Raw genomic sequence first — 23,595 nt, 5'->3', positions numbered from 1 at the left:
CTCTCTACCTCCCCTCCTTTCCTCTCTTTCTATCTTCCTATGTCACAGTGCTGTGAGGGACTCGAGTGGCCGCTCTGATGTGCGTGATGCCATGGACGCCATTAAGGCCTACAAGAACATCACAGATGCAGTCAACGCTGCAGAGAAGGCAGCCAAGGAGGCCAAGGATGCAGCTGACAAGGCCCTCAAGGTCAGTTCACAGTCCAGCCACTAGACCCTTATCACAGAGATAATGAATCCTCAGCACCTCAACTTTTATGTGGCTTTGCTTTACCTTCTGTTTTAACAATATTCTTGAACTTCTGTTATTATTTTGCAATATAGGATGTGAAGAAAGAGGACCTGACAAAGAGAGCTAAGAATCTGAAAGACAGCGGGAACGACCTACTGAGGGAAGCAGAGGATGCAGAACAAGATCTCAAAGGTATGTTGCTATAAGTTCTTAGTTTTTAGAGTTGGCAGGGAGCCAACCAAATATATGTGTCTTAAATGACTTTGAACTGAACTCTGGTTTGACTCCACAGAGGCCTCTGATCACCTCACAGCCCAGGAGAAACGCCTGAAGGACGCAGAGAAGAAGAAGAAAGCATTGGAGAAGGACCTTATGGACGCTCAGGCAGAATTGAACAACATCGTGAGAGGTAAACCGGCTCAGATAGTAGGAGGAAGTCTGATAGATCAGATCAGCTCAAATTATAGATAATTACTGATCAATGGAGGAATATACCCCTCTCCTCCTTCCCTCATTCCCTCTCTTCTCTCCTCCCGTTAGATGACATAGGTGACATGTTGGACGAGGCGAAGAGCAAGGCAGCGTCAGCCAATGATACGGCTAGCACCACCATGGACAGACTGAATGCCATCAGAGAGGAAGTGGATAAGATCAACGTCATGCCCTCCGACTCCAACCTCAGCAGCGTCATGGATGATGTGAACAAGTCAGGTGAGGGATCACTCCACTAACATACGTCTGCATAGGATGGAGGGAATATACACCCGTAGACAGGGCTTCCTTGTAAAAAGAGATTTCTATCCTGTACCAATGAGACTCACCTGGAAAATAAAGGTTGAATTAATACTACTTGTCTTATTTGCTGATATTACCATGCATGTACAGTACTGTATGTACAGCGATGTTTGTCCACTCTGTGCCTGTTTTGTACAGGTGTAAAATGGTTAAAAGGTCTAACTATACTCTCTCTCTCTCTTTGTATCTCCCTCTCCCCTTTCCCTCTCTCCCCATCCACAGTGAAGAATCTGTTGAACACAATCCCGTCTCTGCAGGATAAGATCTCAGAGGTGGAAGAGCTCAGCTCTCAGCTGTCCCCCGTCACCAACATCTCAGAGAACATCAAGAGGATCAAGGAGCTGATCGAGCAGTCTAGAGACGCAGCCAACAGGGTAAGAACAGAACACACACACACCCACCCACACACACACACACACCCTGGGTCTATACCCCACCAGATATGCCCACTGTGTATTACCTATTCCCCTTCCATTGGCCATACAGTATACAGGTGAAGGGATTGCAGGTCTAGGTCTTGACAGAGGCCTTTGGTGAATATGTACCATCATTTGTTATTCCCAAAAAGTCAAATAATGATTTAACTTTACACTGCTGATCCCTTTAACCATGTACAACCTCTCTCCTCATCTCCTCCCCCTGTCTCTCCAGATTGTGGTCCCTATGAAGTTCAGTGGTGAGGGCCATGTGGAGCTGCGTCCCCCCAGGGACATGGAGGACCTGAAGGCATACACTGCCCTGTCCCTGTCCTTGCAGAGACCAGTGAACCCCGACATCGGCAGAGGGGATGGAACACGCAGACGCAGACAGGACAGCACCACCACAGATAAGGGAGACATGTTCGTACTCTACCTCGGCAACAAAGACGTGAGTAGACTGGACAGCACTCGGGTTGCAAAAGGAGGGTATATTATCTAAAACCTTCAAAGTTTACAAGTAAACTACCAAAATGTTGGTATCTTTCAAGGATTTTATGTAATCTATCACAAGACATCTAGTTGCCCTTTTGGGTATTTCAGATTATCACAGATGTCTGTAATTATCTCTGGCCCTCTGTGTGGGATTATCATATGAAAATATACAAAATAATAATTTTAAATCATTTTAAAATAGAATTGCAATACTGTAAAATATTATCTTAAATATAAACCATCAACTTAGTGAATAACAATGGTGTTTAATATGAGTGTTTCAGCATGAAATATTATATATATATATATATATATTTTTTTTTACTTAGATTTATTTGACTATGTCAATATGTATTTGAAGTCCATTTTTGGTCCTGAAACTGGTGGCAGTTGTGAAAAAATAAATAGTTGGAATAGTTTTCTCTCTTGGACCATGTAGTCTATCTAATAGAAACTCATTGACAGTGTGGACACATACCTTTTTTCTAAGTTGTTCAAGTATATATTACCAAAGTTACGATAGATTGCCATAGATTTTCTGTTAATTACCAAAATTACTGAAGGTTCCGGTAACTTTGGTAAATTACCAGCAGCTTTGTTGCCCTAGACAAGACACAACCTGGCCCTTGTAGTTCCTTGTTCTCCTAGTGAAAATAACTGGATGGTATAAATTTGGCAATTTGCTTTATGGTCATAAAACTCTCTCTGGCACTTCAGTCTCCATCCTCCTGATACATTTGAGTCATTTAGCAGACACTCTTATCATTCTATTTCATACTGCTCCTGCGAGGGAACCCTGGTGTTGCAAGTACCATGCTCTACTGACTGAGCCACACTGGATCCTGTTATATAGGATCATTTGTATACCTCTCCATTGAAATAATGGCACCGTATACGTTTGACAGTTTGCTTGTGGTTGGAAATGCTCCCACTGATGGTCCTCACCTCTCTTCTCCACAGTCGTCTAAAGACTACATTGGCATGGCCCTGAGGAAGAATGTGCTGTTCTGTGTGTACAAGCTGAGCGGAGAAGAGTATGAGATCAAGACAGACTACATCACTAGGTCTCCCTCTGAGCCGGCATTCTTTGACAAGGTGGACCTGCACAGGTAAAACCATACCTTCGTCCATCTCAAGTCTTAGGAATTGGAAATGTTATTTGAGTGACTGACCCTGATCTAACGTTGACCTTTTTTACAATCTCTTAGAATTTACCAAGACGCACAGGTGATTCTCACCAAACTGTTCACATCTAATGACCCGGACCCTCCTCAGACCAGCAGTAAGCAGGGAGAGCTGACCAGGAACCTTCTAAACCTGAACCATAGTGACGTGGTCTTCTATGTCGGGGGCTATCCCTCCAACTTCACTGTAAGCAACCCAAAACATTGACTGGAAATGAACATTTCACTTCCTAGGTGACAGTACTATTCCTGACTATTGAAACATTCTCAGTCTTATTATACCTGAAGATGCTTTGTTTCTATAGCCTCCAGCCTCCCTCAACTACCCAAACTATAAAGGATGCATCGAGCTGTCCACCTTCAACGACAGATTCATCAGTCTGTACAACTTTAAGAAGGCTGTCAAGATCAACCTGGAGACTCCATGCAAGAGGTTGGTTTAGAGCTACTGAAAGTCTAATGAGTTATTGACGGGAGATAATGCTTCTGGATCAGAGGACAACAAAGACCAAAGGTCCCATATTCAAAATGCCTCAGAGTCCTTGTTAGACAGCCAATCTAACCTGTCAGTCACTTGACTGCTAAACGTCTGAAGTGGTTCGACTATTCACGCTGGACGTGTAACCTTTTCACAGTGTGACATGCTCCTATTCATTTCAACGAAACCTGGGCTTTAGCAGCACGGCTCCGCGAGAGGCTCACACTGCTCAGAGTAAAATTAGGCCGCAGTTCTATTTTCGCGCCTGAGAACACTGCTCGCGCACATCCAGTGTAGCATCTGAAAACGTATAGTTTTCCTCATACCCCAGGTAGTTATGAGTGTTTGCATCTTCTAACCTTAACCCTATTCTGATTGAATCCCCCTGTGCCCAGGTATATGCAGCCAGTGGTGTTTGACTACTTCGAGGGGACTGGCTATGCCAAGGTGTCCACCCAAGGTGTCATGGTGTCCACCCTCCTCCTGACCCAGACCATCTCCACTCGCTCAGAGAATGGGCTTCTCCTCTACATTGGAAATGAGGTAGGCTACTTATTCTTTCTACTGGGAAACATTTGGTGTGGTAAAGTTGATGACACTTGAATAGCTGTTGAAATTCTGTACTGCTGTCAGTCTGTCCACTGGCTGTGTTTAACGTTGCTTGTTTTCTTCTTTTCGTAGTACAACTACTACAGTGTGACGTTCGAGAGAGGCTACGTTGTCATCCACAGTAACCTGCTCAGAGAACCAGCACGAAGCACCACCAAAGTCTTCCCAGTGGTAAATGCAGTTGGCGCTAGATGGGTGGAATAATTTGACAGTTTGATCCTTTTTGATATTTGGTTAATTGTAGAATTTGCATTGTTTTTGCTTAAATGGTTCCCCCTGATTTTTCCTTCTCTTTAGGATGCAGATTCGGCAGAAGTGTTGATCATCATGGAGTCTAAAGGAAGCCAAGAGATGAAGATCCGTGTAGCAGGAAATGAGGTGGTCAAGGCTAATGTCCAGTACACCCCTGGTGAATATGCAGACTACTACATCGGTGGCCTACCACAAGCCCTGAGAGAAAGGTGAGTGCTTTTCATCCACTTACTAGGAACATTATTATTATGTTTGGCCCATGTTTGGTATTCCATTTCCCATGCTCAAACTCTGCCCATGTTACATGGATGTTGAGTAAGTTTTAAATCGTTATTGGTAGTACACTGTTTCCCTAAACCTACACCATACCAGAGGAGTCTAAATAAAATTGTGTTTCGTGTGTTCTCGCTCACAGACACAACATCACCTCCCAGCCACTGAAGGGCTGCATGAAGAACGTCAAGCTCAACAGCAAGTTCCCCAACTTCCAGGAAAAAGTGGGCATCAGCCGGGGCTGTCCCAAGGACCTCCTGGTAAGTCTTCACCTTTCACTAACGTTTTCAAACGTGGTCAACACAGTAAGTCAGCGTTTTCGGGTCAATTTGAATTGAAGGTAGCTAATTCAGGAAGTCATTTGTCTGTAATTTGTTGAGTTGATTTTAACCTTTAAAAAATGTTAAAACCTTTTAAATAAATAGATTTTACTTTTAAGTTCATTGATAAGTCATTGAAAATAGACTGCCTTTTTTCAATGATTGAATTCTCACATAAAATCAATACCATGGAATTATATTTTTATTCATACCACTATAATATTTACTTACTGGAAACTATAACTGATACTGTCAGGAAGCCATTTCTGTGTGCCAGTACCGTGTATTTTGATGCTACCAAGATGCTGTAACTGACTCCAGTCCACTGTTAGTAACAGCATGATAATGTCTCTGTGTCCCAGGCATCTCGTAAAGCAGAGTTCAACGTGGGCAGTTCTCTGTCAGCTGCTCTTAAAGGCTTCAGCCTGGCCAATGATATCACAGTCTCACTTGGATTCAAGAGCTCTGAGAAAGAGGGGCTTCTACTGCAGAACACAGAGTCGGTTAGTAGACTACAACACCCATTTTTCTCTCTCTGACTCTCTCTTTCTCTCCCTCCCTCCCTCCTCCTTCCTTCAACAGTTGCTTTAACAGTTTAGCTTTAGGATACAGCAAATGTAAGTGGACTGACTGTTTGAAATAATCGTTATCCCCACCCGGTCTCCGACAGAGCATTGGTGCCATCGAACTTGCCTTGGTCGACGGCTACGTGGTTCTGACATTCAAAGACGAAGTTTGGAAATCTTTGAAATCAAGCAAGCAGTACCAGGATGGCAAATGGCATTACCTAACTGCCACCAGGAGAGTGTCTCCTCAAAGGTAGAACATCAAACAGTCAAGATAGATTGATAGAAGTCTATGAAAACCACATGTTCGGGAAAAAAAGTGAAATGTTAAATTTATCCAGTTCCATGATGGACTGGTGAACATTGAGACTTACTATATGATTGTTGTGACAGTACAGTACACACTCGCTATACCGATTGGTAACCACTGACACATATACTATAAGTACCATATATGTGAATGCATGTCTCGTGTTGCCCTACAGTATTGAGCTCCGGATAGATGAGGATGATTTGGGAGGGCAGATAACCTCAGGTTCCTTCAGTTCAAACCCAGACTCTGTGTTCCTGGGGAAAGACACCTTCAAAGGCTGCATCTCCAACCTCTACCTGAGAAGGTAAGCTCACATCTCTGTGTATTATTACAATGTCTAACGTTAGTAACAACACAGCAGTAGTAATAGTTGTGATATACATGTAGTGATCATCATGGCTGTCGTCGTAGTTTTATCTATTCAACCTTTATTGAAGCAGGGAGTAATATTAAGACCCTTTTGTGCAAATGAACTCTGCAGAATACAAAAAATACACATTGAATATGAAATGCAAGTAATTCATTACAACATAACATAGCATAACGTAGAAGTTTATTTTTGCAGGAAGGTTTCATGGTAGTTTTAATGTTGACATTAAACATTCAATAGTTCACGTTTCATAGTGCACTGATGTCCTGATATTAGATACTGTCCTGGTTGTATCGCCTCCTGAACGTTGCTGTGTGTGTTGTGTTGTGTTGTGTTGCAGGCCTGACTCTCTGTACAGAGCAGAAGACCTGAGTCAGTTCAGCTCTACAGGAGATGTGCTGCTAGATATGTGTAGTGCTGACAGACCTCCACAACTGATGCTCGACCGAAACACCTCCAGGAAGGTGAGAACGAACAGTGAACTCAGCTAGCCCAATTTGCAACGATTCACTTACAATAATGACCTACCTAACTGATGACTACCTTTATTACCAAATAACTTGTGAAACCGTCAGGAAAGCGTCATGTTTTTTTGTATGTTTTGTGTTCGTCAAACCAATCACAATTGTATTTTTTCCCCTTTTGTCCTAATGTTGGAACGAGACAATCCAAGTTTCCAATAACATTGTACTATGATTACCTACTGTAGCAACAAGCCAGTCGTTGGTGTCAGTTATCACTTCAGCATCTATCCCATGCTTCACATGCATGTTGCGTTTATGTGGTGTTCACAGTGTTTTGTGCTGCTTTGTTTCCAGAGATGAAGAGAAGGACGACCTGCCAACTAATGAGGATGAATTGATATTGACATGAGAAATATGAGCATCTCACACAATGTTTGCACAAGCCAATTGCTATTGTACTGCATGGACATCCACATCATCATGACTACTATTATTAAATACAAACTAATTATTAAAAACAATTATTTAATGAGCATTGTTTCGCTTTTGATTTGTACACTGTTCTATCTTAAGCATGTTTCATGACAATAAACCAATTTTCTGACCAGTGATTAACAAGCATCTATTAACCCACTCATTCACTATCATCATCAGTCCATTTGTTAGGTCATTGCCCTGCCCTCACTCCTTTTCTACTCTCCCTATTAACAATGACTAGGACCAATGAACTAATGAATGATCTATGGTCTATACAGAGATACTATCATAATAGGATATACTATCATAATATTATTATACTATGGAATGACAGAGGGTGTATTATTGGAACATTGCACTAGGAATGAACAGTATTAGTTATGGTCTGTGAATACCTGGAATGTATACTGGAACATTACACAGAGTATTGAGTAAAGCAGTGCATCACTGTCATGCATAAGCAGTGTTAGAGTTTGTGTGTGCATCATTGTCATGCATCTCTTACTGTATGCCAGAGGAGGCTGGTGTGGGGAGGACGGCTCAATAATGTTTGCAATTGAGTGATTGAAATGGTATCAAACACATGGATACCAGGTGTTTGATGTGTTTGAGACCAATCGATTCATTCTGTTCCAGCCATTACTATGAGCCTGTCCTCTCCATTTAAAGTGCCACCAGCCACCACTGACTGATGTATGCTCTCTCAAGCATTTTTACCTGAGAACCTTGGCCTCTGTCTATCCAAATGATTTGATCTTCTAAGTTTCCAACAATAAATCAACCATTAAGCTCACTTATCTCTTTCTTTGTGAGCACCTGTCAATCACTGTCACTCTAAACACCTCAGCTCTGTTGATTAAAATGCATTAATAGACCAACTCTTCCCAATGAAAACATGCAATGACTAACAGATTAAAACAACCGTATGCTAGGATTACAATTACCCCCATGAATAATATAATATCCATACAGTTTTTGGTGGAGTATTTAAAATGGTGCCAAGCGTGAGTGTCCTATTTGGTTGTTTATAAGCTATTTCTTCATATGCATTTTTATTAATGCAAATACAGTACACGCAAGCAGATCTTATAATGATTATGTGTATACTAAGAGCATAAATGTAAATAGACATGGCACACACATGTTCAGAGGCAATTATGACGAGGTTTCTTGCCAAAAGAATGTATGCCATATCAAAAGCTACACATACTGTCTCCTGCCCTCATTCCTTCCCTCCACACCTAAACTCAAACAACACAACAAAATGACAGACTGGGAAGTAATCATGTCATTTTTGTGGAGGAAACATGACTTGTGATACATCTCACACATCGTAGAAATGAGAAGATCGTGATCGTGATTCAGGTTTCAGTAAAGAGATGGTGATAATGGGGAAAGTGTGATGGAAAATATGCACGCCTATCAACAGATTACTATTCAAAGTAGCTTTCACCCCCAAATGAGAGACATCTTTAACAGTTTCTAACTCCCAGAGGCCTACAGTAGACAACAAGGAGGACTCAGGAATTCAGTTAGTTGACCTTGTTTAGTTGGTTGACGTTAAAAATTTCATTGAGCAGAGTGTCATATTCACCAAAGCTCTATATCCTCCAAAATCTGTCTTTGCATTTCAGAATCACATTTCCATTGACTAAGGCAAGTCCCACCCAGTGCTTTGTTGGAGGTTAATCGCATACACATATTTAAGCCATTGTCTCTAATACTGAGTTCCCGTTTCTCTGTGCCTGTGTGTGTTCTGTATAGGATGGTGTTATTGGGGTGTCAGATGACAGTCTCTCTATGTGTGCACACCCTGCCCTGGTTGAACATGCTTACCACATTGGGGGCACTGTGAGTAGCCTGAGCTATAGCCTCACTCCCCAGGAACTCCAGCCCAGGTGAGTAGACACGCTCACACATTCTCTCTCTCTCTCTCTCCTTACTTCCTTACCTACTTACTTACTTACTTCCTTCCTGACTCATGTCTCTTTCCTCCACCAGACCTAATTTCTCCCTGGACGTGAGGACCAAGTCTGCCAAAGGCCTGTTGTTCTATGCAGCCACCAGAGGGGGGAGCTCTCACGTGGCTCTCTACCTGTCCAAGGGCAGGATCAGACTGTCAGTAGACAAGAGCAAAACGATCTTCAACAGGGAGAAGTACAACGATGGAAAGTGGCACTCGGTCAGTGGGTTACAATCTAAGACAATCTGCACTCAGTAATGTTGTTTCACGTCATATATTCACAGTTGTCTGCAGTAGTTATTCAGTAGTTTTTCAATGTTTCATGAGAGAAAACTTACCAAATTACTCCGTGGCACTATAATCAGTCAGTGACAGGGATGTACATTTATTTGTCCTCTGTGGTGAGCTCACCTCTGCAGGTAATATTCAGCCTAGAGAAGAAGAAGTTCCGGTTGGTAGTGGATGGTATCAGGGCTCAGGGTGGACAGCTAACCACCCCCATGGAATTGATCTCTCCTCTTTACATGGGAAGTGCTCCTGATTCCTTGAACAAAGAACTGAAGGTAGCCAACACACACACACACACACACACACACACACACACACACACACACACACACACACACACACACACACACACACACACACACACACACACACACACACACACACACACACACACACACACACACACACACACACACACGGACACCAGTGGAGGCTGGTGGGGGGAGTTATAGGAGGACAGGCTCATTGTAATGGCTGGAATGGTATAAAAGGAACCGAGTCAAACGGGGTTTCCATATGTTTGATACCATTCCATTGATTCCATTCCAGCCATTACAATGAGCCTGTCCTCCTACAGCTCCCCCCACCAGCCTCCACTGATGGACACACACAGGCACACACAGACACAAACACACATACAGTATACACTCACACCCCCAAAATTGTATTGTATTTTCTCTTTACTTTCAGTGGAAGCGCCTCCCAAAGCAAAGTGTGATTGGCTGTGTGCGCAACTTCAAGATGAATGGCACTCCCATGCCAGAACCAACCACCAATAATGGTGCTGGTCCTTGCTTTGACGGACAGGCACAGAGTGGGGCCTACTTCTCAGGAAGAGGGGCATATGTCATTATCAGTGAGTAGAAAACAAAATATTGCGATTGGTAATATGGTGCAGGATAATCTCCATTAACCCAGAAGTAAAATATTGCGTAATTTGGTCAACTGCGTGATTAACTTCTGTGTTCATACGTGTTAGAAATGTTGAGTTCTGGCAAAAAAGGAAGTCTTCACCCTCGCAAAAGTAAAATCTCAGCCAAAGCTTCCCCTCCGATCCGTGTGGGCACACGCGCCAAGCACTTGAGGCGAAGCAGTTCAAGCTTTGCCTTCACCCAATTCTGATATGTTTAAATAACCAGTGACGAAAACCCCACAACCAGAACTACTGCAGCTAGTTATCTCACACATCCCATTCAGTCCCGTCAGATTCTTCAGTCTACACGCTGAGTCTGCCCACGGGAGATTAGGTGCATGATGAAGATGAGAATCATAACAACGATGAGGCTGATGATGATGTCTTTTCCAGATGATTCCTTTGTTGTGGGCTCCAGCTTTGAGGTGGTGTTTGACATCCGTCCCAGGAGTCTGACTGGTGTTCTGCTCCATGCGGGGGACTCCAGCAGGCCTCGCCGTGGGCCCAACACTGGACACCACCTCAGCCTCTACATGCACAGAGGCGAGGTGAGCCTGCCCTGCACTATGCTGTCTGGACTGGGCCAGTCACAGCCTTGAAATTGTTTCCTTGACACATGATTCCTTGGACTAGTTTGACCCCTCAAGTGCTAGATTTGACCTTTCAAGCTGACCTTTCAGACCTCTCAAGGGTTACATTTGCCTTCCAAAGCATTTAAAACGTGATTCTAGTTCAGGCTGATTTTAGGCTGAGTTTCCTTGCAGACACTGGTACCTGAGCAGCCATAAGTCTGTTGTGCAGTGTTGTGATGCACATGTGTTTCTCCAGGTGGTGGCACGGGTGAACAATGGAGCAGGTGAATTCAACGTGTCCGTCCAGCCCAAGCAGCCCTTGTGTGACGGAATGTTCCACAGAGTTGCAGGTACAACTTTAGTTATAACATTTTATAACGTGCCTCTATTCAACTAGCTAGCTACAAATTCATAGTAATAAGTATATTTAATATGTAATAAGTGACGCCCATGGGGAATGAGTGTGCTTGTGTGTGTTTCTCACTTCAGTGATCAAGAGGAACAATGTTGTGGAGATGCATGTGGACACCGAGGGTGACCACAAAATAGGACCGTCCTCCTCGTCCTCTACTCTAACCAAAGACCCTCTCTATGTAGGCGGCATTCCAGGTAGGTACTCTGGAGGAGAGGACACTGGATTTACAACTACATTCAAACTCTTTCAGACCTGGAGTCCACTGTAATGAAGCCCCTATTGTATTGTACACAAATAATAACCTTTACATCCTATAGGATGGTGAATGATAGATCAGAGATAGAATCAAAGATATAGTCAGACTGAATTTAGACTCCATCACTATTTTGCCTCTTGAATACAGTACTGTATCTGACTCTTCCTTGTGCAGAGACGTCCATGCACCTGACCCTCCCTGTCACAGAGTCCTTCGAGGGCTGCATCCAGAACATGAAGATCAACGAGGACCCGGTTTCCTTTGAGAAGCTCTCTGGGGTGTTCGGTCCAGTCAACCTCAGAGAGTGTCCTGCTGAGTAGAGTCTAGTCCATGACCACATCCTAGGTTGTTCACTGTCTACTGGCTGCCATGTGCAATCTAATCTAAAGACAGAGAATGTGTGTGTGTGTGTGTGTGTGTGTGTGTGTGTGTGTGTGTGTGTGTGTGTGTGTGTGTGTGTGTGTGTGTGTGTGTGTGTGTGTGTGTGTGTGTGTGTGTGTGTGTGTGTGTGTGTGTGTGTGTGTGTTGATAGGTATACTCACATTTGTGTTGATAGGTATACGAGCGGCTCAGAGATTCATGTATGTTGCTCTGTATGAGGAGACTAAAGATAAAGAGAGATGAGCTAGTCTGTAGTGTTACACTATAGTATATTTATTTCGTGATAAATGTGTTCATTATCACCATCTTGTTATTGAATATATTCTAATATTCTAATGTTGTACCATCTTGGTTAGACATGTCTGTTTCACCCCATTAGGCTCTTCCTTTGTGCTTCCTGTCCTCCTTCCCCATAGTATATAAAAGCTTTCCTTAGATTTTTAGAGTGGATGTGGTGTGTGTTTGGTCAGTATTGCATCATGGCCAGCAAATTTAAGCAACCCTGCACTTTAAAAAACATGCCATGTTGACCAGTTAACAAAGAAAATGTCAGTCACAACAATGGACTCGATTTAAATGACCATTCTGTATCTCTTGTGACATGTAACTCTGAACTGATCCATTTGTGTATGTAGGGCCTACTATAATTGCATTGGGATATTTCTTTATGTGAATGTTGTCTTTCAGAATCATTTTTAATAATCAAAATGGATTCGGGAATAGTCAATTATTGGTGAAATTTCTTGGGGTGGCAAGTAGCCTAGTGGTTAGTGCGTTGGACTAGTGTCCAAAAGGTTGCAAGATCAAATCCCTGAGCTGACAAGGTAAAAATCTCTCTCTCATTGAAAATAAGAATTTGTCTAGTTAAATAAAGGTTAAAAAAGCAAGACATTTTCCCTCAATAGATTAGTCTCGAAAATAATATTCAACCGAATTGGGACCACTGAGAAATGTACAAAACTAAAAAACGAAATATTTATTTCGGTTTTCTCACATACAAGTGGATATACCTCAGACTAAGCTATGTATATAAGTGTGTATAATACTTGATTACTATTTTCCATAATGAAACATTCAGTGCAAATGTATTCACTGTTGACAGTTACACCAGCTACCATTTACTTTACACTTGGCCACCCTTTATTGTACATGTATGCATTCCTACCTTTTGACCACTGATATCATTGAACATTTGTGAGTGGGTTAATCATGTCTGTCCATCTGTCTGTCTTCATTGCCTATTTATGTCAGTTCTGAATGCTTGTAATTCTTTTGAACTTGGGTGTTTAAATTTTATGTGTAACCTTTTAATAAAATACAGCAGACAGCATGTCCATATCCAATATTAAAGTGTTTTGGATATTATTCTGTACATTATGCACATGAGTTGATATATTGAATATAGAGCATATTACCCTCTCCCTGATGTTTTATATATTTATATATATATATATACCTGCTGGAGCCAGACAGTATTGGAAATGTTGGATAATTAGTGCTTCTCACATGTGCACACTTAACTCTCATTGGCTAGTCCCTGTCGACAAGAAAAATATGATCCCCCAGCGTTTCTATTTCGGCACGTACCCCGACCAAGAGAAAGGCGGACATACAAAAGGGTGAAGAAAACGATGTAACTCAACGGTATTGTTGTACCGGAAACACTTTTTTGCTAGAATTAAAGTATTAGTTATAAGAACATGAAATAGCCGTTGTTAGTTCGAAGTGGGTGGTGCTAGCAGTCTACTGTACAGCAGTTGCAACGAGACGAGGTGCAGTGCACACCTCCCCCACAAGTCTAGCCGCTGTCACTTCCATTTCACCGGGGTGTTTTGGTTCGATAGGCGGTGCGCGCTGACAATTTGTCAATCCGTTGTCGACACTAAATAGACGGGTTGTGATCGATGGCGAAACCAGAACCAGCCCAGCAACATGTGGAGGAGAAAGCGGAGCAGATTGACGACGCAGAGTTGGCATTTAAAGGAATAAACATGCTGCTCAACAACGGATTCAAGGAGAGCGACGATCTGTTCAGAAAATACAGGTCAGACGGTCCCGTTCCGTAAATAATGAGATGATAGACTATCACTGTAATTGGTTAATTCATTTAGGAAATATTGAAATTGAGGAGCTATCATATTGTAGCGACCCGCACAGACAGCTGTGTGTCATTACAATATTTTGTTCCGTGATCTGTTTATTTTTTTCGATTGTGCAAGCCCACGTGAAACGGATTATTATAGGCTAATGTGTTGCAATGTAAGTTAACTCATGAGTTTCACGTTTCAATCACCTCCTACAGCAACAGCTCTAACAAATTACATCTTGACATTGGGTTCCAAGTGGCCCATCCAAGTGTGCAAGATCACAATGGGGACTCATTCTGTCCCTCATCAGTTGTCAGTGTGGATTGGTGCTTAAACATGAGACAAAAATAAATCACATTTTAGTCATTTGGGCCAAATTTGTACCTTTTTGACTAGTATTTGTGCCTACACACGTGGTATTCTGTGTGTGTGCTTGCACACGAGTCCAAGTACGCACACAAACACACACACACACACTTTTATTGGTGTATCCTCAAGCGGACCAAATAAGGAGGGTGCAACTGAGGGAACCTACACATCTCATGACATACTGTAGCCATGACTCAGTGAAGTGTGAAAGTCTTCCATTACACAGCAGATAGCAGCAAAGCACCTTCTTCCTCTAAGTCTCTGTCACCCCTGCAAGCTCTCTCTCTCTCCCACAGAGCTCTGTCTGTTTGTAGACACCTTTTTTTCTCTGCTCACTTGCTCTGTCAATCTGTTAAATACCTTATGTTGTTTCTCCCCACAGCTAGCTTCTTATACACCTCACTCTTGTCATGCTAGATCATTTAATTCAGTGTTTGTTTGTCGTTCTGTATTCTGAAACGTTTCCCTTTTCCCCTCAATGCAAAACTCTTGACTCCAAGCACATTTGCAAAAGTTTATATCAGTATCAATTCACTATTCTGCTATTTTGAGAGGCTTGTTGTGATGAGTAAGCCAAACTGGACTAGACATATACAGTGAGCTACAAAAGTATTGAGACAGTTACACAATTTAGCTGTTTTGGCTCTGTACTCCAGCATTTTGGATTTGAAATTATACATTGATACACAAGTGCAGACTGTAAGCTTTAATTTTTGGGGTATTTTCATCCAGATCTTACTGCACTTTTTGTACGTAGAGCACCCATTTTAGGTGACCAAAAGTATTGGGACAAATACACTTATGTGTATTAAAGTAGTCAGAAGTTTTTAGTATTTGCTCCCAAATTCCTAGCATGCAATGATTACATCAATCTCGTGACGCTGGATGTGCTTGCTGTTTGTTTTGGTTGTGTTTCAGATAGTTTTGGAGTAACTTATTGTAAATAAAAGAATATGTTTCTATATACTTCTACATGAATGTGGATGCTACCATGATTACAGATAGTCCTGGATGAATCGTGAATGATGCAAAGGATCAGAAACTTAGTGGTAAATATCTGGACATTTTTCATGGGAAGTTACGCCCTGGAATTTGGGGAATTTTTCTTAAATTCATTAAAAAGGTTAGCTTACAACAGTGGACCTTTTTCTTTGTGGGATACACAAGGCAATTTTAGACCTGGTGGCATATTTTGGTTAAACTATCCCCAATTCAATGGAATTGCAACCCTCTGCATGTACAGTGCACTCTTCCATCACATGTACAGCTGATTCTCAAGATCTTGCACACTAATGAGATGCTATTGATCCCACACTACTACACTGTCTGAGCCAAGGACGACATGCTCTCTGGTAAGTTTTGAATACAATACTGGGTGGGTTGAATATATTTTACAAGACAAACATTATTTTTTGTTAACTAGTAAATAGTAGCCTACAGCAGAATGTTTAAATTAGTGATGCACCGATATGACATTTTTGTCGACGTTATCCAATATTTTCCTTGCTAAAAAACCGACACTCATAACCAATATTTAAAATTTTACTGGCCTTTTAAGCATTCTAGTACAGTTAAATAGTTAACACACACACACACATGAACGCAGTGGTCTAAGGCATCTCAGTGCAAGAGGCGTCACGACAGTCCCTGGTTCGAATCCATGCTGTATCACATCCGGCCGTGATTGGGAGTCCCATAGGGCTGCACACAATTGGCCCAGCGTCGTCCGGGGGAGGCCGTCATTGTAAGTAAGAATGCGTTATTAACTGATTAACTGACTTGCCTAGTCAAATAAAGGTTACACACACACACACACACTGACCAAAAAGTTTTTTTTTTTGGTGGCATTTAAGTATGTCCCCATTTACCAGTAAAATCATAATCTAAACCAATTTCTTTCACTTACTTGCTGTTTTGTTGTTCAGTTGTTTCATTCTCAACCAGGATTTCTATGGAACATGTTTTGGGACTTTGCGCGTCAAAAAGGTGCATGTTAAATAACATGTTGTTACACAGTGATTACACTATTACTTGTATTTCATATGTCACAACGATTCATCGATACGTATGCTATGATGCTGGTAAAGTTGTCTCGCGCGAGGAGCATGTGATGCCGCTGAGCAGACGTTAACAAACCGACCTCTTCAAAGTTATTCTATTATCTAAATAACAACATTGAAACAATATTCTAACATCGGCTGATAAATTGTCAAGTACTTACCTTCCCAAAGAAGGTGCAAGATGCAACATCTGAGCCAGGACAGTCTCTCTGGGGGATAAGATGCAGTTTGTTTGTTTTCTCTTATCTGGACTGCTGATATCTGCTGATTTCTGCTGATATCTTCTGGTCGCTACAATTGATTTGTACATTTTCAACTAACTGTATCTTTCCGGGGTGAGTTCTACTACATTTACAGGAGAGTATATTTTGGTTTAGTCCATATCCACTGGGCGAAGCAAATAAGTGGGTTTATGCCCACTGCTTTCCCCCTCATTTATGTTAATCTTTCGAAAAGGGACTCAAGCAGCCCTTACCGTGGGCAGTAAGTATTCAGCCATAAATATCTATTCACAACGTTTGTTTTCAACTTAGAGAGCTCGCAGGTTTTAGTTTATGCCAAGGTTTAGCTAGTAAGAGCAAGATGGAAAGCGAGCAGCAACGTATCCTTACAAGTATATTCATGGTTGATTGTTGGGATTGTTGTTTTAGTCTGACAATCGGGGTGGGATTTAAAATTTTTCTTCCTTTTTTCTATGTTTTATTGTTTACTTCGTAGGGAGACACAGGTCACTTCTGTATTCAAACCAAAGTTGAAACATTTCCTAACTATCTACATGTGATAGATTTCCATTCAGTTACATATTTGAAACCCAACCTATGCTTAATCCACTAAAATATGTCACATTCAACGTAAAAGGTCTTAACTTCTTGACGCTACCCATCCCTTAAGCGGGATTAATTGTCATCAGCAAACGCTGAATAGCATAGTGCTAATCCACCTGTCATCTCAGATTTTGAAATTGTGCTTTACAGCGAAAGCAATCCAAGCGTTTGTGAATTTCTTGATCGCATGACAAAACATTAAGTACACTTAGCATCAGGTAACTTGGTCACGAAAATCAGAAAAGCAATCAAATTAATCGTTTACCTTTGATCTTTGGATGTTTTCACTCACGAGACTCCCAGTTACACAACAAATGTTCCTTTTGTTCCATAAAGATGATTTTATATCCAAAATACCTCTGTTTGTTTGGCGCATTATGTTCAGAAATCCACAGGAAAGAGCGGTCACAACAACGCAGACAAATTCCAAATAATATCCTTAATGTCACACAGAAACATGTCAAACGTTTTTATAATCAATCCTCAGGTTGTTTTTAAAATATATAATAGATAATATATCAACCGCAAATGTCTTTCACAGTAGGAGAGGGAAAAACAATAGCTGTCTAAACTCTGTTGCGCAGGCAAAACTCATGTGACCACCTGACGCGATGTTATCTTTCTGGCTCATTTTTCAAAATAAAAGCCTAAAACTATGTCTGAAGACTATTGACACCTTGAGGAAGCGATAGGAAAATAAATCTGGTTGATATCCCTTTAAATGTAGCTATGGAACATGGAGTTTTCAAAACAGAAGCACTTCCTGATTTGATTTTTCTCAGCGTTTTGCCTGCAATATCAGTTCTGTTATACTCAGACAATATTTTGACAGTTTTGGAAACTTTAGAGTTTTCTATCCGAATCTGTCAATTATATGCATATTCTAGCATCTGGTCCTGAGAAATAGGCTGTTTTACTTTGGGAACGTTATTTTTCCAAACATAAAAATAGTGCCCCCTAGCTTCAAGAGTTTATTAACAGCCCGATTAAAAGGAAAAGAGTCTATACATACCTTAAGAAATTAAAGGCTGACATTGTGATTTTACAAGAAACACATCTTACAGCCAGTGAACACAAGAAATTGAAGAGGGAATGGGTAGGACAAGTTTTTGCGTCCTCTTAACTCCAAAGCAAGAGGAACTGCAATTTTGATAAGTAGACTCATCCCCTTCTGTGTCAACAACACCATCTCAGATCCCTCTGGCAGGTTTGTTTTGGTGCGGGGCATATGTTTTCAGAGTCTTGGATCCTATTGAATATTTATGCTCCTAACTTCGACGACCATATATTTATTCAGAATGTTTTCCTTCAGGTCATTCAAGTACCACCAGGATGGCTACTGGTTGGAGGAGATTTTTATTTTTGTTTAGATACAGTTCTTGATAGGTCCTCTGATAAACCCTCACTTCTTACCAAAGCCAGCAAGCTCACCATGTCATTCATGAAAGATCTCAATTTACTAGACATCTGGAGACAGTTGCACCCACAGGATAGGGACTATTTTTATTCACACCCACACAAGACACACACGCGCATAGATACCTTTTTACTATCGACACAACAGTGTTAGATGTCGAGTATCTCCCCAGATTGCTTAGTAACCATTCTCCTCTGGTTTTATCAATCTCTATTCATACCAAGGTAAATGGAGCATATAGATGGAGACTAAATTCTACACTCCTAAAGCAACCTATTTGTGCATTCCTCAAAGAGCAAATCAATATTTTTACTTTGACAAACAAACCCTCTGCTCCTGACAGGCCTTCAATGTGTCCCAAAGAATTAAACTATCTGAGGGGACAGATAATTTCCTATACTAAAGGGCTGAAGAGAAAACACGGTGCGGAATTGAGTGCCCTTGAATCTGAAATCTCCGAGCTAGAGAGAACCTACCAAAGAGGCCTGACTAAAGATCTATACAGGGTTTTGGTAAATAAAAAACGGAAATATAATATTCTGAACACGTATCAAGCTGAGAGGGCAATCACTAAATCAAAACAGCGTTATTACGAGCTTGGAGAGAAAGCTCACAGTATTGGCATGGCAACTGAAAGCAGAGGAAAGTAAAATGACAATTAATGATATAGAAACTCTTACTAATGAGATCTTTCGACCCTACTGAAATTAATAATACTTTTAAGAAATACTATGAAGACCTCTACACTTCCCAATCAAGCGATGATCTATCAGAGATCGACTCCTTTCTCTCCTCTCTCAACCTCCCATGCCTGTCAGGGGAAGACCGCGGACGCCTGAGTGAACACTTCTCAGTTCCTGAATTGTTGGAGGCCATTAAATCCTTACCTTATAATAAATCTATTGGGGAGGATGGCATCCCTCCAGAGTTCTATAAAGTATTTAGGGAGCTGTTGGTCCCCTGCCTTATTGGAGGTACTTACAAAAGCCAGGGAAGACAACTGCTTTACAGAGTCTTTCTCTCAAGCAGTGATTACTGTAATCCACAAGAAAGGGAAAAACCCGCTAAAGTGCGCCTCCTATAGACCAATCTCTCTCCTTAACACAGATTGTAAACATGTCACCAAGATGCTATCTAAGAGACTGGAGTCATGTCTTCCCCTGTTGGTCAACCCAGATCAGACTGACTTCATAATTAATAGATTGTCTTCCAATAATCTCAGAAGGTTCTAACAAAAACAAAATGCCTAGTGTCGCAGTCTCCCTCGACGCTGAAAAGGCCTCAGTTAGGGTTGAATGGCCATACCTCTTTCACGTCTTGGAAAAGTTTGGTTTAGGTACCGTGTTTGTAAATTTGATAAAATCACTCTACAAATCTCCTAAAGCTAGGATTGCTACCAATGGGATTACTTCCTCCTCTTTATAGGGGGAACAGACAAGGGTGCCCAATTAGCCCCCACCTCTTTGCCCTCGCCATTGAACCGTTGGCTGAGGCTATTGGAACGAGCCCTGACATGCATGACTTTGAGGTGATCCCCCATACCCATAAATGATCACTCTTTGCGGACGACCTTATCTTATTTCTAACAAACCCAGAACACTCCCACTCTCACTTGCAGATCCTACTACAGTGTTATAGTTCTTTCTCTGACCATCATACCATCAAGCACAAGTTTCCTTTTAGATGTTTGCCTATGGGCTTCACATATTTGGGCATAATGGTGGATGGTAATCTGAACAAACTCTATAAACCCAATCTGGCCAGTTTGTTGCAAAAGGTGGAGGATGACCTTTGTAAATGGATGGACTTACCTCTCACTCTACTGGATAGAATCAATGTAATTAAAATTAATGTCCAGATTTCTATATCTTTCAATCTCTCCCTATCCCTGTTCCAGCAGCATTCTTTTCCTCTCTCGACAAGCTTGACCAGACAGTTTATCTGGCACGGCAAAACCCCTAGGGTTGGGCTGGATAAACTGACCCTTGACAGTCAAGGGGGCTTAAACCTCCCCAATTTTAGAATTTACTACTGGGCTGCACAGTCTAGGTTTCTGGCTGAGGTTTGACAAACTCCCTCATGGTTGAACATTGAAAAGCTTGAGGTAAATGATGACACTGTGGCAGAATTGTTTTATAAATGGGACAGAAAATCTATAAAAACCATCACAGATAACCCTTTAATTATACATTCTGTCCTGGCATGGTGCAAACTGCATGAGCTGTTCAGACGAGGGTGATTCCTTTCCCCTAAAACCCCTTTATGGAACAAAGATTGATTCCTATTTGTTTCCAGAATAGTAACTTTAGACCATGGTCTGACAAGGGTATCACTCTTCTGGAACATTGTTACGAGGGAGTTCTTATGTCTTTTGATCAGCTGAAACAGAAATACCACTTGCCTAACAGGAACATTTTTAGCTACCTACAACTACAAAACTTTATTAGGGTGACTCTCAAGGGACAATGGAACCTACCTAAGATGTCACCTATTGAACAACTCTGCCACGCAGACCAACCACTGTTCAAGACTATTTCCCGTGTTTACGATGCTCTTATGTCAGGACTAACACTGCCTGAGCTAGATAAACCCTGACTTAGATGGGAAAAAGATCTGGGTATTAATCTTGATGAGGGTCTATGGAGTGACCTATGCAGGGATGGTGTTACATCCATCCACATTGAACTCCAGATACAGACTGATCCAGTTTAATTTCCTCCATCAGCTCTATATCACCCCATCTAGACTGCACAAGTTCAACCCAGAAATCTCCTCCCTATGTTTTAGATGTGGCTCAGATGAAGGAACATTCCTCCATTCCACTTGGCAGTGTTCAAAACTACACGGTTTCTGGCAGGGGGTATGCGATACCATATCCTCAATTCACGGGGTTGCATTCCCTTTAGACCCGGAGGTCTGTCTACTGGGCAACTTTACTAACACCAATCTTAGGCAAACCCATACTATAAAGCTAATGGAAATATTGCTAGCGATTGCCAAGAAATGTATTGCCTTGAAATGGGATTCCTCCCTGCCAGTTGCAATGTGGCTATGGGAAGTATACTATATGGAGAATCTCCCCCCACATCACATTGATTGAATCTCTATATAATAATCCTCACATAATGTTTCACACGTAATGTATAAAATGTAGCCTACGGCATGATCCAATGTCTCAGTATAATTTTTTTATTGCTAGCTAGGTACCAAGCTAAAGCTAGCTACCCCAGAAGTTGCGGTCGAACAAAATTATGCTTATTTACCAACGCGGTATTGTAAACACATCATTCATGGCCGGTGTTTACTTGTTTGCAGACATTTTTTGTACAGCATTGACAGTGCTGCTGTATCTTTTTTGACATGCAAAGACCCAAACGGTATTCCATAGTATGTATGTCATGAAGCTAATAGCAGTGACGCTATTACTGTGTAACTCCGGTAGGGCAACATCTGAAAAATAGAGCACTTGTTAGTGTACCGGTGCTCGACCAGTCGGCGATAGCCAACATCACCCACGACAGAGAACAGTTGATGGTCAAGGGCAATGAATTCCATTATCTTGGCTTTAATGTATTTCGCCTTGGAGTTGTCTTGCTGAAATAGCTTTGACATCGGTTTTGCACATCGATATTAAACTAGACATGTACACCGATTTTTTTATTTTATTTTAATTTATTTTTTTTAAATTTTTTTTTTGTTTAAAAAAAAATATATATATATTTTTTAAATATTTTTTTATATTGTGCATCCCTAGTTTAAATCATTTCTAACTTGTTAACAATTTCTTCTAGTTAGTTTTTGCTACCATGTGGGTTTTGGCTTGCTTGAGCCTGCTAACTGAGGAGTGGTCATTCACCTGTTTCCATACATGTTTCTTTGAAAACATTTATCTTACAAAGGAGTTGTTTAGTCTGACTGCTCAACTATTTATATGTAAATGGTATTGTGTGTATATATTATATATTTTTTTCCATCCTTTTTTTCCAATATTTACAAGAAAATGCCACGGGCACTATCTGATGTGTGGAGACATTTCACTGCGGCTAATGTAGAAGGAAAAGCTGTGTACATTTGCAAAGACTGTATCAAATCATATGTGAAGAATGCAACAAAGATGCAGAATCATCTGGCCAAGTGCATAAAGTTCCCTCAGCGCTCACAACAAGCAACCTCTTACAAAAGTTCCTATAGTTCTATTTGAGGTTAAAAGGATGAATCAGACACATTATCGATAGCAACAGTTCACGGTCCTCCTGGAATCAGAAGGTTTTGTTTGACTCAATGGAGGAACTTAGTCAGAGATGCTGATGAATGTCTTGCTCAAGCTGTGTATGCAACTGGTTCACCTCTGCTCACAGGCAATGTCTATTGAAAGAGATTTCTGAATGTTTCTGAATGTCAAACATACCTTCGTAAAACTGACCATCCTACCGATCCTTGACTTCGGTGATGTCATCTATAAAATATCCTCCAACACTCTACTCAACAAACTGGATGCAGTCTATCACAGTGCCATCCGTTTTGTCACCAAAGCCCCATACACTACCCACCATTGCGACCTGTAAGCTCTCGTTGGCTGGCCCTCGCATCATACTCGTCGCCAAACCCAATGGCTACAGGTTATCTACAAGTCTCTGCTAGGTAAAGCCCCGCCTTATCTCAGCTCACTAGTCACCATAGCAGCACCCACTCGTAGCACGCGCTCCAGCAGGTATATCTCACTGGTCACCCCCAAAGCCAATTCCTCCTTTGGTCATCTTTCCTTCCAGTTCTCTGCTGCCCATGACTGGAACGAATTGCAAAAAT

General features: G+C 41.5%; 2 protein-coding genes across 9 annotated transcripts in view; both read left to right on the top strand.

The window, feature by feature from the left end:
- The window catches only part of LOC118402028 (laminin subunit alpha-3-like), a 112,146-nt gene extending 98,764 nt beyond the window's left edge, over positions 1–13,382 (top strand). For 4 of the 5 annotated variants that reach the window (XM_035799846.2, XM_052476887.1, XM_052476888.1 and 1 more), the window contains 25 exons: positions 49–190; positions 325–424; positions 525–641; positions 773–943; positions 1,250–1,401; positions 1,679–1,894; positions 2,899–3,047; positions 3,147–3,309; positions 3,428–3,555; positions 3,996–4,143; positions 4,282–4,380; positions 4,507–4,670; positions 4,877–4,994; positions 5,417–5,557; positions 5,725–5,873; positions 6,106–6,237; positions 6,644–6,767; positions 9,009–9,142; positions 9,246–9,426; positions 9,627–9,770; positions 10,186–10,351; positions 10,802–10,956; positions 11,237–11,330; positions 11,470–11,589; positions 11,826–13,382. In XM_035799846.2, the coding sequence (XP_035655739.2) occupies positions 49–190; positions 325–424; positions 525–641; positions 773–943; positions 1,250–1,401; positions 1,679–1,894; positions 2,899–3,047; positions 3,147–3,309; positions 3,428–3,555; positions 3,996–4,143; positions 4,282–4,380; positions 4,507–4,670; positions 4,877–4,994; positions 5,417–5,557; positions 5,725–5,873; positions 6,106–6,237; positions 6,644–6,767; positions 9,009–9,142; positions 9,246–9,426; positions 9,627–9,770; positions 10,186–10,351; positions 10,802–10,956; positions 11,237–11,330; positions 11,470–11,589; positions 11,826–11,971 (3,553 nt within the window). In that variant the 3' untranslated portion in view covers positions 11,972–13,382. Of the gene's footprint in view, positions 1–48; positions 191–324; positions 425–524; positions 642–772; positions 944–1,249; positions 1,402–1,678; positions 1,895–2,898; positions 3,048–3,146; positions 3,310–3,427; positions 3,556–3,995; positions 4,144–4,281; positions 4,381–4,506; positions 4,671–4,876; positions 4,995–5,416; positions 5,558–5,724; positions 5,874–6,105; positions 6,238–6,643; positions 6,768–7,121; positions 7,373–9,008; positions 9,143–9,245; positions 9,427–9,626; positions 9,771–10,185; positions 10,352–10,801; positions 10,957–11,236; positions 11,331–11,469; positions 11,590–11,825 lie in introns of those variants that run through there. The other variant, XM_052476889.1, reaches the window with a different exon arrangement.
- A 200-nt stretch (positions 13,383–13,582) lies between these two features.
- LOC118402027 (tetratricopeptide repeat protein 39C-like) overlaps positions 13,583–23,595 on the top strand; it is a 33,964-nt gene continuing 23,951 nt past the window's right edge. For 2 of the 4 annotated variants that reach the window (XR_008077413.1, XM_035799845.2), the window contains exon 1: positions 13,587–14,076. Coding sequence is in view for 1 of the 4 variants with exons in the window: in XM_035799845.2 (XP_035655738.1) it covers positions 13,937–14,076 (140 nt within the window). In the remaining 3 variants the exon portion in view is untranslated. Of the gene's footprint in view, positions 14,077–23,595 lie in introns of all 4 variants that reach the window. The other 2 variants (XR_008077415.1, XR_008077414.1) reach the window with 2 other exon arrangements.

Source organism: Oncorhynchus keta, chromosome 23, assembly GCF_023373465.1.
Source record: "Oncorhynchus keta strain PuntledgeMale-10-30-2019 chromosome 23, Oket_V2, whole genome shotgun sequence".
Taxonomy (NCBI): Eukaryota; Metazoa; Chordata; class Actinopteri; order Salmoniformes; family Salmonidae; genus Oncorhynchus; species Oncorhynchus keta.
The sequence above is the reverse complement of the archived record's forward strand: the minus strand, read 5'-3'. Positions and strand labels throughout refer to the sequence as shown.